At 40.0% G+C, this 18,130-nt stretch overlaps 1 protein-coding gene across 4 annotated transcripts in view; it reads right to left on the bottom strand.

Annotated features, from left to right (window-relative positions):
- Window positions 1–7,737: 7,737 nt before the first annotated feature.
- kcnh2b (potassium voltage-gated channel, subfamily H (eag-related), member 2b) overlaps window positions 7,738–18,130 on the bottom strand; it is a 359,270-nt gene continuing 348,877 nt past the window's right edge. For all 4 annotated transcript variants that reach the window (XM_034706260.1, XM_034706259.1, XM_034706261.1 and 1 more), the window contains 3 exons: window positions 16,121–16,226; window positions 15,821–15,922; window positions 7,738–14,057 (listed from right to left, as the gene is read on the bottom strand). In XM_034706260.1, coding sequence (XP_034562151.1) covers window positions 13,632–14,057; window positions 15,821–15,922; window positions 16,121–16,226 — 634 coding nt within the window. In that variant the 3' untranslated portion in view covers window positions 7,738–13,631. The remainder of the gene's footprint in view (window positions 14,058–15,820; window positions 15,923–16,120; window positions 16,227–18,130) is intronic.

The following is an 18,130-nucleotide window of genomic DNA, read 5'->3' as shown; positions in this document are numbered from 1 at the left end:
CAGTTACACGCCCTAAACAAAGCCTTCTCTTCAGGGTGAATAACTAGCAGCAAGGTTTGGCCAACATGCTTAATTGATCATGTATCCAATATGACCCAGAGTTGGGAAATTTCATTTGTTGGCACAAAATGCTTAATTAGCTTCACTGACAGTCATGCATAAGCAGTGAGAATCAAGTATAGCTGAAGTTCAGTTTTGTTTGTTTAGAACTGGTGACAATGTTTAGCTGCAGGCTATGGTAACGACTGTTTTACCTTTGCATGCTGAACACACAGGACCGGATTTACAAAAGGATTGTACAACTTTTGCACTTTTAGTTGGTTTAAAACTTTGTTAATATTACTTTTACATTACCATTAGTGTATAATCCGGAGTTAACAGAGTCAGGCGGTGGCTGTACTTGTCTAAACATTGTTAATGTGGCCACCCTTTTTTCCATACATGTGGAGATGTTGCCGTTAAGCACAAAATGTTATTCCATTTGATGAGGCTGCTCTTACTAGCTCAATCCAGGAAAGGGAGCCTTGATAAAAAGTTCCCCACCCTCTTCAGCTCGTCATATGGACAGATTTGAGCTCCATCAGGATGAGAACAAAGCACAGGGGATGCTGACAGCTCATTTCCACAATCAGACACAAAACAAGAGTGAGCCGCAGAACCTGCACTTAAATATGGTATGAGCTATACACTTTGAGAATTGGTCTTGAAACTGAGCAGAAAGCAAATCTTGGTGCTACTAGCAGCCACAATCCATTCTTAGTGAATTCCCCACTCAGAGTTTCGTCTCAAATCAAATCGGTCTACCACAATAAAACTAGTGAGAGTGTTTTTGAGATTGGCAAGGTTTCTCTCAAAGGTTTAGGAAAATGGAGTAAATGCTGAGTACATTAGACAGTTATACTGCAGCGGAAAATGAAGGGTAGGGTTGATGTATTCATAAAGTATTCATATTAAAACAGATGTTCCTCTTTCTTTAGAAATTTTCATCACTGGAAATATTTATTCTTAGTGGCATCAGTCCTGGTGTGGTATTTCTATAAAATGGTTTCAGTAACTACTTTTCAAGATTTCGTCCTCTCCTTCCAATGAGTACAACACTGGAGAAAAACATCACTTATTTTACCTCATATGTTTATATTAGTTGAAGAAAAATTAATATGCTAAGAACTGCTGGTGGAAGGGCTATCTTGGCATACTTGAACCAAAACGTTCATTGATAAGATTAGAAGAGTTTTTTGTTTTGTTTTGGAGCTGCAACTTGTCTATTGTCTTTGAACCAATCTTTAATGACTGACCGAACCTTCACCTTTACGGTAGTGGCCTCATGTGTGCAGCGTGCATGTGACATAGTGTGGTAGGTCTGTCTTGAAAGGGCGGGTGTCTCCTCTTTTGAGTGTAAGAAAAGTAATAAACTATATACCATCACCTTAACAACATCGTTAATGCACAGCTCGGGTGAAAGTGTAGCAGGTGTGAAAAGGTTTGATGCAACGTGACCACGGCCTCTCACAACCTCTCTTCACTGGTAAGTTAGTTAGCTAGCTAGGAGAGACAAGCCAGGCTAAAGCCAATTAAATGAGCCTAAAGAAACCAGCCGGGACAAACTGGGGAGGGATGTTGAAATAATGGGTTGAATTAAATTCACACACAAAATCGTCGGTCTGCTTACTGAATCAGCCGACAACTTTTTAGTATTTAAATTTGAACAAATCAGGCAAGTGTGCATCAGTGAAATTGATATTTCAGACACATCACAGTTTGCAAGTGGACCCTTGCTATTTTCAAGGAGCAACCTTTTTCAGGAAACACAGGACGCTCACAGAGAACTCCATGTGTTCTGTTAAAGTGAGTGTTGTTGTAGCTGGGAGAAACCCCGCTGAGGGCAAACAGAATTTTCAGGTGGGGTTTGATCCATGAGCAGGCACAAAGCATGTGTTTCCACCCTTTTTTCCCTGTACATTCTAACTGTTCACAGACACCAAGAGGAGAACTGGTTTAAGACAGGGAGTGTCTCCTGTGTCATGCTTGATAACTGTCAACCTCTCAGGCCTAATACCTGATCACTTTGTCAGGCTTACAGCGGAGCAACGAGCAACGAGACATTTTAGGGATGCGATTGGATCAGGTCCATAATGAATTCAGGGCCGTAGATTCGTCCCACCTCTTATTTCTCCACGCCATAATCTGGCTGGGGGAGGATTGGTAAAGAGTAATCTGGATAGAAGGAGGGAGAAAGGGAGGGAAGGAGGGAGGGAGAATGACAATCCTCTCTGCTGTGATTCCCCTTCATATCACAGATATGAAAGAATTATGTTGCATGGCACGTTGGAAGAGTTAGTGTTTGGTGTGTTTACGGCTCCCAAGGAAATTCTTCACTTTGAAAGTAGAGCATAAAATCAGTACGCTTAAAAAATGGAAATTTATGCATGGAGGAACTACTTCTTTTAGGATAAGAGTTCTGGGATTACATTTCGGCCTGGGTTTTATTTCTTAAACTGTTATAGTTTTATCAACAGTGACCTTAATTCATGTGGTGATAAATTAAAAAGATAGCATTTATTGGAGGGGTTGGAGATTTTAGTGTCAGGGGATTGCATCCAGAAGAAGAAAGTTTTTCTTCATCAGCCCATCAGCTCAGGTTTTTATAGCTTCATCAGCTATGGAGAAAAATCCAACAAAACCTGAGTTTTTGTTGTTGATACAGCTGTGAGGTTAAATTGACGCCTCTGAAAGGACAAGACATGTGCACCTTTTTTTTGAAATATCAAATAGCAACATCTTACAGTACAAATTTAGACAAAAATGCAACTTTTTAATATGCACACCTACTGAAAGGAGGTTGATGAAAAGGAATGGCAGAAAAGTCTCACCTGCAAAACAGGCTACAGGTGATAAGAGCTCATACTACAGCGCCAGGTGAAAACACCTCTCTGTATGTCTTCAGATTGATTTGTCACTAGAATGCATGAAATAAGAACACATGACCACAAACTAGGGGTGTAACGATTCATCCACCACATCGATGTATCGATTTGTATTCCTATGATCCGATTACATCGATCTGTGCTCGGCAAGTTGGCCTTCCGGACGACATATATCGATCTAACATGGTTTTAAAAAGTAATAAATCGATTGTACAGATACTAGGAAATGACGCATTGGATTTAAGCACAGCAGACTTTATATGGATGTGTTTTTTTGCGCCAGCAGACAACAATACATAGCATGGCAGAGGAGAAGTTATCAAGCCATCATTGCGGTCCAGTGTGTGGATAGTTTGGCTTTTGCAAAGACGGAGATGTTCTTAATAAGTCGTTCGCTGTTTGTGGGATATGTAAAGGTCAAGTAAAGTACCACGGCAACACAACAAATCTATCCAACCACCTACTAAGGCGCCATGAGATTTCACACAACGCCGACCCTCCAGGCACCTCTTACAGCGTTCCCCTTACAAGAAACAACATGAATCTAGGACTGTCCTGTATCAAGGTATTTATTTCACAGTCACACTGGTTGAATGTTTGGCTGAAAAGTTACTGAATCAATATCAAGTCAATGAATCGTTCCGGATCGTATCGTTCTAAATGAACCAATATCGCCCTTTAATCGTATCGGCAACCACGAATCGTGAATCAAATTGAATCGCTGTTAAAAAGAATCGTTACACCCCTACCACAAACCTATCCAGCAAAGTGACATAACTGTAATCAATAATTGAATGGAGTCTGTATAGTTTATGTGGTTCACCTAGAACAACACCAGCAGCTCTGCAGTTCAGTTGTCGACTCCTCCAAACGATGAATGAGCAGATTATAAACAGACCAAAGACTCAGGCTAGCTTGCATAACTTTACTCCTCTGTGGACTGTGACTGTGCAGCTTCACCATGCTCCATGCTGTCTCAAGGGCTGCTGGGTACAACCCAACCACTACACACAGCTGCACGTGAACTCAGCAACATGGCAGTAAATGGCAGAAGGGGGGAAAGTGAAAGTTCACAGTGAGTATTAACAAGCGGACGTCCGAGAAAGTTGTAAAAAAAAAAAACACCCGCCTTCCACTCATTATTTGTGCAAGGGATGAGAATTTTACTACTGCGCAGTCAGCCAACAGCTTTTCGAAAGTAAGAGTTTCCGAGGAGCACCTGAAGGCAGCATTATCCTACACCAGTACACCGTAGCTGTGATGCGTGCTGTGAGATCACTCATCCAAAATCACCGTCACTTCACTGATACAAAGACCACACCTGTCCACGCAAGAACCCCACGCTCTCTGCAGACAGCACGTGTCCCCACGCACCTGAGGTAACACTCAACATAAGTATTTTGACTCGACTCACCGTTAGTTGTCTGTTTTTTGACAGTTTGTCTGGAGTCTCTGCGCGTCGCTGTCACCGCTACGATCCGCCCACCCGAGTGTGAACTCCGCTGGCCTCAGACTAACATGCCCCTCCCCGGAAGTGCTCTCCTCCAATCACAGGCCGGCTCGTTTGATTGACACGTAATCAAACCAATAACATCGAGGCCATACTTAGAGAGACAATGCTGTACTCCAATCACAGGCTATGAATCCCGGGCAGGCCTTTCACCGTCACAACATGTACTTTTGACAGACACCTTGTACATACAATGGAGAAGTTTTGACTCCTTTTACGGGACGGTGCCGGTCCAATCGTTGGGAGGAACGGACTCTGGATACGGACAAGGCCCAGGAAGACGCCCTGAAACCGCCTAGAGGACTGGAATGTCACCAGGATGACAGTAGTCAGTTATTATAGAAAATACAGTCTCTGCCAGAGGAGACACACTATACCTGTACTTCACAGGAGACACATTGTCCGATCATTTTGTCTGTGTTACTCTTTAAATAAGGCTTTAAAGTAATTCCCTCAAGTTTTAAGCACTTACATTTTGAGTCATTAGTATTATCCCATACACACCAATACTCTTATTATAATCATTTCAACCAGAGAAATCAGAGAAACAGACATTCTCTCATTGTTTGTTAAACATAATGTTCTGACTTATTTATTTGGCTACGTTTTGTACACGTTTGCTCCTACTGACGTTAAAATCATGTTAACTATCCAAAAAAATCCAAAGCAGTGAAACTTCACAACGGTTCAACCTCAGACATTTTGGTATATGGTGACACCTTGTGATAGAAATTGCAAACTTCAGCCTCTCTGTCTCCCAAGATTTTCACGTCTTCATTCTGTTAAGTTTTAGGCAGAGGGAAAGTAGCAAAGTTAAAAAATCTACTTGAGTACTGTAGGTCCACTTGAGTATGCTACATTTTTGAGTATCTGTATCTGAGTATTTTTAATTTATCTTTTTTTTATTATTATTTTATTATTATTATTATTATTATTATTTGGGGGGGGGGTTACTTTTACTCCACTACATTTGGAAGACATGTATACTTTTTGTCTTTTGTACAATATCAAAATTGTGGAATGAAAAGACCTAAAAAACAAAACTCCTCCAAGCAGCCCTGTGGTGTTGTGGATAGGCCTGCTACCATCCAATCTGATGGTTGTGGGTTCAAATCCTACTTAAGGTTGCAAACGGGTGGAAAATTTCCGGTAAATCTCCAGAAAGTTTCCTGTAAATTTCCATGGGATGTGAAGCTAGGGAATTTTGGAAATATTCCAAATTGGAAACTTTCCATGGGAATTAACTGGTAATTGAGGGTAATTTAATGGAAAGGTATCATATCCAAGCATAAATATTTTTTTGTTATAAGCAGGCATCCATCCAAAATAGAAATCATCTGTGCATGTGATGGAGGAATGCACAGTACATGTAGGGGCGTGGTCTCGATAGCCCTGCAGTAAGCAGTGTGCTCTTTGCAGGTGATTGAGGAATAGCATAGATGTTCAACTGTACTTACATGAAATCTGGTTGTTTTAGTCAGGATTGTGCTAAAATATATTTTCCCCAACTATATTTAACTTCCCTTTTAAGAGCCAACCTTTAATTTAGTAAATTCCTGGTTTATTCCCCTTTATTCCCATACATTCCTGTTTATTCCCATAAATTCCCATTAATTCCCATAGGCATGACAGGACCTAAAGAGGAAAGCACTGCAAAGTTGCCCTTTGGTGTGGTGGACAGGGCTGCTGCCTTTCAATGCAAGGTTCCTCGGTTTGAATCCTGGTGCAGACTGTCCATGGGAGATTGAAATGAAAAACTTTCCTTACATTAGAGTTTGAACCGTGCTTCAGAGGTACAATAACCAAATTGTGAGATGAAAAGACCCTACAAAAGCAAGCTCATTGAAGCAGCCCAGTGGTCTTGAAGATAGGCCTGCTAACTTTAAATCTAATGGTTGTGCGTTCAAATCCCACTATGGGCTTCTAATGTGATGTGAAAATGAAACACTTGGCTCAAACTGTCCTTTGGAAGTACAATATCCAAATTGTGTAATGATAGACTTAAAAAATAGGGCTCATCGAAGAAACTCTGTGTTATTGAGAATAGACCTGCTACCTTTCAATCTGATGGTGGTGAGTTAAAATCCCTCTAAGGACGTCCATTGTGATGTGGAAATTAAATAGTTTCCTTACAATGTTGTTAAGCTTTTTTTTTTTTAAGCATCAAATTTAGAAATGTATAGTAAAATATTGTTGTTGTTTTTTTTAAATGGTTACTATGCAATTTTTTCGAAAATGTACAAAATATGGTTTTCGTGGCACCATGGAGATGATGAAACTTTTGGCAGCGAACGTCTAGTGTCGACAAACAGTTACCAGCACGTTACTCTATGGGGATAAACCAGATAACAGTATTTTATGACACGATTTTTTCAATAAGTTAACAGACTTATTAATTAAATTGCTGTGTATTTGTAGATGTTATTTTTTTTATACTGTAATGTTGGAGCGAGCAACCTGGCTCCAGAATTTCTTCTGGGATTAATAAAGTAGTATCTTATCTTATCTACAAGCTCATTCAACAGTCAGAATGTACCTGCAGATTTGTGTTGTGTTTTGTAGACTGGATAAGAAATGGTTCTTGACACCAGGACATCAACCTCCAGTTGAGGGACTAAAGTTTAAAGCATCAAGTCTGTCATTTCTTCGCCCTCTTAGTTCAACAATAGCAGTTTGTCAGTCATAGCCACACCCTTAAAGCGTATTCTGTGGCATTGTTAGTTTTACTTAAAACATAACCATAAGTTATAAATTCAAGATCATGCTAAAGCTATTTACTGGGGTAATAAATGAGCAAGGCTTCTATTTGCAGCTGATGAAGGTGCCCCCTGCAGGCTGTTAGAAGTAAGGTACCATTGGCTCCACTTTTCAAACTGGCAGGCTATGTACACTCATAAATAATCTATTTCCTTTTTACCTTGTAACATAAGTGTATGTTCCACCAAGAAGCTTGAACTAATATTTACATTAAATTTCAATATAATTTTGTCTGAGTCTTGGCTACAAAACTCTAAAATGGTTCATCTATGTGTCATTACCCAGAGGTTAGTTTTTTGTTGTTGTCATTGTTTACATGTTAAAGCCCAATATGTATTCACTGTAAGACCTGGAATTTTTCCCCTTTAAAATTAAGTTCCTCTGAGGGTTTTTCCAGGGTTTTTCCTCACTAAACCAATAAACAAGGGGAAAGAAGACCAATTTAGCACTTCAGTTAAACAAATACAACTTATTTTCTGACACAAAAGAGTTAGCACAGACATGTCACTGTCCCATTACACATAATAATCAGTACTGACATCATTATTTAGCTTTCAAAGAGGTTTATTGAAAGAAATATTTTGAAATTTTATAAAGTTCAACCATTGATAATGCTATCACACAATCAGAACCTGGAGCTTTACCATTGACCCTCCAATTCTCTTCAACATTTGATATGAATGATGTATTATGAACCTTGAGAAGCAATCCTTCGGCCAGCCCAGTGTTATAAATCTATGGCTCACTCAGTATTCCAGGGACTGCCGTAGTTTAAATAGATAAGCCATTATCAAAACCACTTCTGAGTGTTTTTTATTCACAACACACTACTTTTCATCACTGAAAAGAAAGAGTTTGTCCAAAAACTGCACTCAGGTGGGTTGAAAATAGTCATTTTTCAGACTGTTGCCAATAGCAGCAGGGCAAAAGCAGGATTTGTAATTTCTTAGGTGCACTTGATTTAATTTTCCAGGCAGTGGTAGAAACACAACCCACGTAAGGTAAATCAAGTGCTCGTTGATATTTGGGAAACATTTGTGCCCAGGACTGCCACACATGCATTACTATGTTACAGTGGTTTGCAGCCAAAGATACAAATATACAATAAAATATTGTATCATCTAGGATCACTATGTTTGCAGCTATTCAGTACCTCTCTCTTCCATGACCTGGAAGTAGAATGTATATATATGTATATATAAATATGACTCTCCCGTAACCTGGAAGAATTCAGTGTTTCACTCTACACACAGTTTGCAAGCATACAGCAAAAATCAGCTGCTTTGCACGTCAAACCCTCTCATTGCTGGATGATTTTCAGTGCAGCATGCAAGTAAAAATGTGCACAATATTAAAAGTCCGTAGCTTCATCATCCAAATCACATTGAATCACTCTCATCATCATCATCATCATCATATCCATTTCACAGTGGACATCTTAGCCATTTTTTTTCCATAAGGTGATTGTTTCAATAAGAAATTAGAGCAGACTTTATTTATTTAGTATATTTTCCTCTATAGTTTTCTGCATTTCAAAGCATGCCAAAGAAATTTTTCAGTTTCTGCATAGTGCTGGCTATACGAGTGCCAAAGAGTTCGATTCCTTTACAAGTAGTAGAAGTTGGTATGTACAGGCCAGTGACGGAGCAGATCCAGTGTTGTGTTACCAAACCCCTTCCCCAAGTGCTCAAAGTATCTACAAATACAAGACACAAGTCTGTCAGAACTCATAGAAAGTTGTACAGAGCTGAAAAAAGCTCAGCATTATGGAAGAGCCATTAAGGAAGGTGTGTGTAGGTGTGTGTATGTGTGTGCAGGTGTGGTTGTAAGCAAAGTGTCTATGTCTGTATCTGTGTGTTCATATGAAAAGAAGGGGAAACACTCTAACCTTAAATTCCCCACTCCCCACCCACAAAGATATTTTTCAAAGTGCACCCTCTACTGTTATAATAATATGCAGTATGCATTACATAAATGTATTCTCTAGCATGGAATATTCCACTAAGTTCTACCGACACGTACAAGGTCAAATAAGAAGAGTCGACAACGAGCACATTCTAGTTTTGAGGTCATAGTTCTGAATGTAAAGATACAGTTCAGGCCACTAGGTGACTGTTATTGAACACTAACAACACTCTCGCTACAGAGGGTGAGATGACGAGGAGAGCCCACTTATGAGAATAAATACCTCAGCACTGCACTGTAGAAAAAAATAATAGAAATAAATCTTCATTGAACTCCAGATTCACAGGGTGTTTGTGGTCATCATTGGGTTCGGTTGTATTAATTGTGACTAGAGGCAGGAACTGCTGGTGAAAACTATACCAATAGCTGATGGCTATGTCAGCAAACCAAATAAAACACAACAACAAGCAGACGAGGATCAGTAGTGAGAAGAACTCAGTAGATTTGGTGACAAAGTGTCAGCTTTGTCTTGCTTTTCACAGCTGTGATGTTTCACTCACAAAGAGATTCAAGTGTCTTTGTACCAAGCTGTAACGTGTTCAATCAGCATTCATGTTAGAGTGGCAGGAATCTGTTTTTAACGTGAACAAATCACCCACACATTTAACAATTAACTTCAAGTGTTGCAGTCCTGTGGAAAGGCCGAGGCTTAGTACCAGGCGTTAGAAAAATATAATTGTGAAAAGGAAGATTTTGATTACCTTCCCTCACTGTTCTACAAATGGACAGCTCTCTGGAAGCCTCCTCCACTGTTGCATGGCTGGAATTTTCAGTATAGTAAGTTTAAGATTAACTTCTCGGGCGATTCACCAGCTGATGACGTCAGGAATTGAGCAAGCCTTGTGGCCCGGTTGCATCATTCTCCTGTGACTTTTTGAACAAGCTGATCAGAGCAGCCTGCAGTCTCATCTTGGAAGGACTTCAGCACATGTTTACTTCGCAGTTTGAAACTTTGTCCATATTAAGAATTGACACCCAACATTTTAACTTAATATTTATTTTAAAATTGAAAAAGCATGATAGCACTTCTTCAAAGAAAAACTTTTAAATGTTGAGGACCCTGTCATTCTATTAGAATAAGTTGTGGGTTTAAGAATTGATTGTAATGGCCAAACTACTATTACATATTACAAAAACTTAGCTAGATAGTTTTGCTTCCTTTGAAGCAATTCAGGCTTGATTTTTGGTTTGAAACAACCAGAAATAACATTATTTTTTGACTTGTCAAGTGAATGCGACTGAAACAAAGTGACATATTTAGACTAGATATTTGAGAAATAAACTCGCTAAGATTTATTTTTTTGCAGTGAACTGTCCAGAGTAAAGTCAAACTTTAAATATTGCATTGTTCGACTTAATCCTCAAGGTTTATTTTTTCATGTTTTGTACTATTGCTGAATGTGGAACTTTACATTTCATTAACTTCCTTTTCACAATGTTTTCCCCCTAATGCCTGAAACACTCAACCTGATCACGCCCCCAAAAAAACACTGTACAATATATTAGGTTGAACTTTAAAATCACACAAAATCCAGCTGCATTTGCAAATCATGAAGTCAACCATCAGCAACTCTCATATTTTGACTTAGAGAGCTGAATTACATGTGAGTTTAAAACCTCACCAGTGAACATTAGTGAGAGTAAAGCTAAATCTGCAGACACTTCTTACTTCAGTTTGTAACCCAACCTGACGGAGAAAACTGGTGACATAGGCCACACACACTTTGTGTATTTATGGTGGCTTTCAGCAACTTTAAGAATCAAACGTTTGAATTATTACTCATTTTAAAGTTAGGGAGTGTAGTTCTTGCAGCTCCTCTTGCACCTCTACCCTTAAATAGTGAATAAATATTGAGAAGGGTTGAATGAGTGTGCAGCAGGGTTATGAACAAAAAAAAAGCACATTGACATTAGAAACATGTTAACACTCAAAGCCTTCACTTGCTCCGCCCAATGAGCGGAGCATTAACCCAACACAAATAATAAAATCCACAGACAAACACTATAATTCTACAGCAATAAATAAATACAGTAGCTTAGTCCAGCAAGCAGAAAAATACAATCTTCATAAGTCTGTGTTAAAGGGGAATCTGGACAGAGTGTAAATAATGTTACTCTGTTAAAGTTCCTTCAATGTTTCCTCCTTTTCTTCCTTCACTCCGATTGGTTGCTTTTGAATTGTGAGACAAAGAAAATGAACCCTCTAACATCAACGACACATTCCTGAGTCATTATAAACATCTGCACTGTTTAAGAAATAAAGTGCTAAAAATGAACAGAGGCTGCTACAAGTCGGAACTGTTTAAAGGACTATTGCACTACAACAGGGTTTCCCTCCTCTGGGATGAGTCTTAGTGCGTGGGGTCCAAGAAAAGGGGCTGTCCGTTTAACTTTGTATCAAGGAAGACGCTTTTATGTTGTAGTTTTTATTTTCCCTTATCCGTATGCTGGCAACTCCTGACTAAAATCTGACAGTAGTGCAGAAAAACACCTCAAAAAGGATTTCAATAAAGATTTACTGTAAGGGGGATCATTGCACCTGCTCTTATTATTTCATACATCTCTTTCTGCCCTGAGCTATCTGGACTCCACCCTTACACCATCACTACAGTGGCATGACTACACTGTGTTCACCTTCATCACTGCCATTTAAAATCTATACATCAGTTCATAATAAATCCCAGGGGGTTGTTTCATGTAGAGATAATGGTACAGGGAAGTTTCATTTCAACACATTGAATTAAAATAGTTTTTTTTTCTCTGGAGTGGCCTCAAGGGTATTTCAAAGCCTACATCGTAAAGGGTTTTATTTGTGCTGTCTAGACTAAAAACTCAAACACTCAAATCTTTTTTTTTCTTGTTAAAACATCAGTAAAAATCTGTTTAGGGTGAATAAAGGAAATTTGTCTTGAACATCAGAATCCAGTGGACCTCGACAATGTGTGGGAGCAAACTAACTAAATGCCATGCTCTGCGGACTGAAAGGCAAAACAAATGAAAACGAGGACAAACACACACACATAAAAAGCTTTGGACCTGAACTTATCACACACTTGATGATTATTTGAAAGCGCACACACTCTTCTTGACAGTGTTTGCATATTGGACCTTACATAGAATAATGGTGCATTCGGCTGGTCATTGTAAACTGGCAAACTTGAGTATTTATGTATCACATGACAAACCGGTATGTACAAGGTAGAAGCATTCTGGGTGCTTGACCAGGTGAACAACATAAGGACTAATGAAATCTGAGGTAGCAAATTCAACTCAACTAGAATCACTCAACTTTTTTTTTTCTTGTTGTAATCTCAAACTTACATGTGCTTTGAGTTTTAAAATTCAAAGCAGGCAAGGTTCAAAGTCTTTCTGGCGTCATCACTTCAAACACAACTTCTCTGGTTCTCTATAAGGTCACATCTCGTAGCTCATGGACTTCCTTACTTAGCTGTGTTCTCCTGCTAGTTTGAATATTTATGCTTAGTTATTTGGGGTGCACTGCTCTTGTGGTAAACTTGTAAGTTTGCCAGTTTACCTGTGTGTGACACTGCCTAAGCATGCCATCCGTTCTTCACTCACTAGCAAATCTGTACAATATTTATGATAGGGCAGCTGATATGTTCATCGAGTATATTCATGGCTTTTAACCCTCCAGTTCCCACCCCTGAGGTGCAAACCAGCCAATCCAGTGTGCTCTTGGGAAAGGGGGGAGTGCAAGCTCCACCTCTCAGGGCAGGACATCAGGGGAAAGGAACCAATAACAGAACGGGACAGCAGGTTTCCTGTTAGGCCAGCTAACACTACAGTTTACCAACCAGTTTGTGAGTTTTTCGGAAGCGCCACGGACATAGAGAATAGAATAATTGTATCAATAGTATTTTCAGTGCAAGACGTAAATGGCTACTTGTTTCGTCATGATTCTGTCCATTGTTGTCTTTTCTTGTTCTTGTCAGTCATCCAAAGCTGGATACAGCAGTAAAGGGATTCTTCTACAGCTCAGCAGTCATTAATGTGTGTGTGAAGATCGGTCATCCTCAGCGCATGGCTCAGAGGTTCAGACCTGGTGAGTCTGGGTTGGACCTGGAGTGTGTTCATTAAGAAGCAGAGCTCCTCTCTGCTCAGTTTGTGGTTTTGGTTAAAGGTTGTACCGCTGTGGAGTTCAGAAAGCTCCAGATGTTTCACGAGGAGGGGGTAGGTTTGTGGAAGAGAGAGACAGAGAGAGGACTCATCCTTTTCCTTGATCCCTAACCTGGCGTCTCTCCCTCTGGGCTGGTTGTCCTTTCTTCAGAGGTCAGAGCAGAAATTTGAGCAGAAAGGATACAGCAGCAGGGTTCCCTAAAGGGTTGTAGGTACAGTAGGTGTCTGTCAATCTCCAAATTGACATGAGGAGAACAGGAGGGACTGAAGAATAAAACACTCTCCTCTCTCTCTGTTTCACTCCTTCCATCCCACTTCCCTCCCCCTTTCCCTCTTCCTTAGCTCCCCCCTGGGTCAGAGCTGTGTCTCTGAGGTGTCCGTGAGTCCAGAGGTGTCTGTGGTTCTTGTAGAGACAGCCTCCTTTGGTTTTCAGGATCTAGAGGAGATACCCCTGTTCCAGTAGCTGGCCCGACCCCAGCTCCCACACACACCCCTGAACCGAAGTCTAACCCGGCTCCTAAGCTTGACCCCACTGCTGGCCTGCTCCCTAAATCCAATGCTAAACCTGTACCTACTACCACTGGTCCTGAAACAACCCCAGTTCCAGTTCCCAGTCCGAGCTCCAGCTCTAGACTCTGGCCCAGGGTGTCCAGTCCAGAGGGGGCGAGCTGGGCCTGGCTGGTGTTGATCAGAGAAGAGTCTTGGGGCTGCAGGGAGTCGATAGGCTTGGTTGGGAACTCTTCAAAGTCTTGGGAATCCAAGATCTGCAGGAAAAGACACTTGATGTCAACATCAGGATTGACGACAAATATCACACCAGTAAAGATGAAGTTTGCTCCATCAGTGTCACCTGCAGATCATACGTTTACTGTGGCTGTGGTGAGTTGAATTGTTGTGAAATGGACACATTTAAAACTATGCATTACCTTAAAAACTAAAAAAACATCCTCAACACAACAAAACACAGAATGTTACTGAAATGATGGCAATAATGTTTTTTCACAAGATATTTTGAATACAGTGAAGTTGATCTGTTGGGTTTAACATGGCGTTGATTCATAACAGAATAAATAATTAGTAAATGTGTAAATTGTGTAAAAATTAGGGTTTTTATCATTCAGCTGTGACCACCAAATACAGATCAGTTAATCCTTGATTTCAATTGTCCACATTTTTACGCCATTTCCTCTGCTTCTGTGGTGTTCAAAGTGATGGGATGGATAGTAGGAAGAGCAACCTGAAAAAAAAATTGCATTTCAGGCAATGAAAGTTGCCATGCCAAGAAAAAAACCTCTGCCAAATAGATATCTGGTATAATTACCCAGCTCTCTTAATGATCTTCCGGCTGTGTAAGATGCTTGATTCTGATTGGTGACAACTCCTTGACAACAGTTATTAACTTTCACTAACATGAGCAATGCCAGAGGCAAACTGATCACATGTCATGTCAAATCAATCCACAGAAAAGAGTTCTTGCACATTTTCCTTCTGCTTGTTGACACCATAGACTGTAAGGTTAGGTAAAACTGTTAGTGGGCATCAAAACAATGTGGCTAAAACGCTAGCTTTGGTTAGCATGCATACTACCAATACTAAATAATACTTAAATATTGGATCCTGTCCAGCAATATCAGCAACAGCAGTGGAGCCAGTGAGAGTAACTTTAGGTTACCGGTATCTACAAAGAAACTTAAACCATGAGCGGGGGTGATGATAGCAGGAGGGTTCAAAGTTGTGACATTTGCCTCATGTATTTTTAAAAAGTGTGTGAACCACAGAGCTCAGAGAAGAAGGAGAGCTGAATGAGGACAGTTTCATTTTAAATCAACCACATTAGGCAGATAAGACTTCCTCGCCATGGAACGCTTACTGCCGTGCAATCACTGGGACTATTTTTTAAAAACTGTATACATAAATCAATTTAGATCCATAAAATAATCTTTGCATGAACTTTCTATTGTGATTATATTTTGCTTTCATCCTGCTGGTTTTCTTTTACTTTTGCAGCTGTAACTATCTTTTCTTTCTTACAGGAATAAACAAAGTTTCATTTTCTTATGACTGTAATAAACTATCACGCTCTCCAGCTGGGTCCTATTTGAGGCACGTATGCAGCTGACTAGAACTTCTTCTCAAGATGTTTTCAGCTCTCTACAAGTCTCAGAAGACCAATAGAGATCTAACGATATGTGAGGATATTTCAAGTAAATACATAAATTATTTTGAATCAATCTTAAGTTAGTAGCCGGGGAAATAAGCTGGATAATGTATGGTTAGCAGGAAGTTATGGGAAATTATACCTTACATAGTGAATGTACAACAACTGCTGCCATGGTCATCATCATTTAAAAAAAAAGATATGTTAAACTGCATTAGATAATGTGTTTAAATGTTCCATATTTGGTATAACAAATGTGAATACTGCACAAACACATTTCAATTCAAATAACTAAGAAAGTACATAATGAAAAGTTTCAACACAGTCAACCATCTCATCTGTTCAAAGCTTCAGTTTGGTATACATTACCTGTGATAAAGAGGCCAGCGTGTCTGTCTCCAGAGGTGTGACAGGCTGCACCAGTCTCTCTTCTGAGCCAGGTCCTGGACCAGGACCAGGGTAAGGTGAGGCCTAAGTTGATGGGACAAAATCACATAAGTGGCAAGAATCTAAAATAACAACATAGCTCTCCTTTACCCGGAGTCTCTGCAGATTGGGTGTCTGAGTCACGCCTGAAGACACGTGTGTGTTGTTACAATACCTGTGACAACAAACGTCATGCATCTACGCACATACTCCCACTGTGTGTGTGTTTGTGTGTGCTATTACCTGAGGTGGTGATGAGACAGCGCTGTAGGCAGGAGGAACCAGGGCCATCTGTCTCTGCAGCAGCTGCATGATGGCTCCGATGTCCGTCGACATGCGGCTCTCCAGCCTGCACACAGTGAGGAGTAGATTAATCACCACACGAAGGACACATTTATATTCAATGAGCATTTTATTCATATAATTATTACATTAAAGGCATTAAAGCAGCGTGAACTGCTAACCATCTCTCAGACATTTAGTACTTTACATCTAAAGAAGCAGGGTGATGCTTTTTATCCTCCTGAGTCTAATTTGTCCATTATGAATATCAATCACAGACAGTTCAGAACTCAAAAGGTTTAGCCCTCAGATTTGGACATAAAAATGGTTGTGATTCAGTATGAAATAAATTTGGGTGGTTCCAAATAAAGTTAGCACAGGATGTAAGAGTTGAATGTGGAAGTCTGACCATAAAATGTAATAAAAGCTAAATGGACAGAGTGTTTGAACTCTGAAGTTTCCATGGTTTATAACCACACCCCAAAATAGCATGCAATTTGTCATCAGTGATACGTAGGGTGCTCAATACAAGACTCTTTGACACTAGACAGGAGTTAAAACACACTAAATGTTATTGTTTAAGTATTTAAATTGATGAACTACAGGCTGGAATTGAACCTAGGCCATCTACTATATGGGTGCACAACTTAACCACCAGGATAAATCAGTGAACACGTGCCATGTTTACATGTATTTTTTTATGGGTAAGTAGTGACAGAATTTAATGCTGTCTCAAGAACTGCCTGCATTACCACCACATGCCCATGTTCCTGCAGATATAGGCACCTGCTGGTCTCCAGAGTCATGGGGGAATCTTGAAATAGTGAAAAATGAAACAGCAGAGAAATGATCAAATATGGTGCACATAAGGAACAGAAGTAATAGAGGTGTGAAGGCACCATGACTTTTGATCAAATCAAAAGAGGGATTGTGAGCCACCAGATTATAATAGTACCTGAGCTGAGATTCTAGTGGATGAAGTTAGTAAAAGGTCATTGATCTGATCTTCCAAGATGAGGAAACATATGATTAATGGGAAACACATGGGGCAGCCCAACACTGGTAAGCTTTCCTATCACCTCTTTTGAATTCACAGGCTAGTTGAATAAATAATTATAGAGAGTCAGTCAGAGGACTTTTTCTATGATAGCTGTGAGGCCAATGTTTAGCGCTTTTAATGGTTGTAAAAAAAACACTCTCCCTGCTCTCTGAAACATTAAATATGGATTAATCATCCATTTATTACTGTATATAAAGGGATATATTTGGTATAGGCACTTGTTATGAGGGAATAGCTTATACTTGGCCCCTGCTTCTTGCATGAGCCTTCTATTGTGATTAGATTTGGTTGGTTTCTCTTCCTTTTGCATCTGTAACTATTTCTTTTCCCTACAGGAATAAACAAAGTTTCATTTTCAGTAATTGTAATAAATTATTGCACTCTCCAGCTGAGTCCTATTTGAAGCATGCATGCAGCAGACTTCTTCTGATGATGTCTTCAGCTCCCTAAAGTCTCTGAAGACCAACAGAGACTTCACTTTATGTGAGCTTATTTTGAGTACTTGAGGAAGGAGTTTCTCCACCCCCCTTCCCAAACACACACACACACCTTCTGCTGCATGACACACCCTATCTAGCACACTCAGTCAATCTTGCGTTTAAACTCTGAGCGTTCAGCTAGCAACAACACACAGCCTGTGATCTCAACAAGACCCGACAAAAGGAGCCTCATCCAGCTAAAGGCTACAGAGAAGGAGAAACAATGTTTTTCTTCCACTCTGGTGGAGACACAAGGCTTCCTTCAGAGGCAGCCAGGTAAAAGAAGACTCAGACTCAAACTGTCAGGCGATTGTAGCCAGGCTGTCTTTCTTCAGCAACTGTTTGATACAAAAGAAAAAGAGCAGCTGACCATTTTACACACACGCACGCACACGCGCACACGCACGCACACACACACACACACACACACAC

This window comes from Notolabrus celidotus, chromosome 17 (genome assembly GCF_009762535.1).
Source record: "Notolabrus celidotus isolate fNotCel1 chromosome 17, fNotCel1.pri, whole genome shotgun sequence".
Taxonomy (NCBI): Eukaryota; Metazoa; Chordata; class Actinopteri; order Labriformes; family Labridae; genus Notolabrus; species Notolabrus celidotus.
Note: the sequence above shows the minus strand (reverse complement) of the source record. Positions and strands in the feature narration are given on the sequence as shown.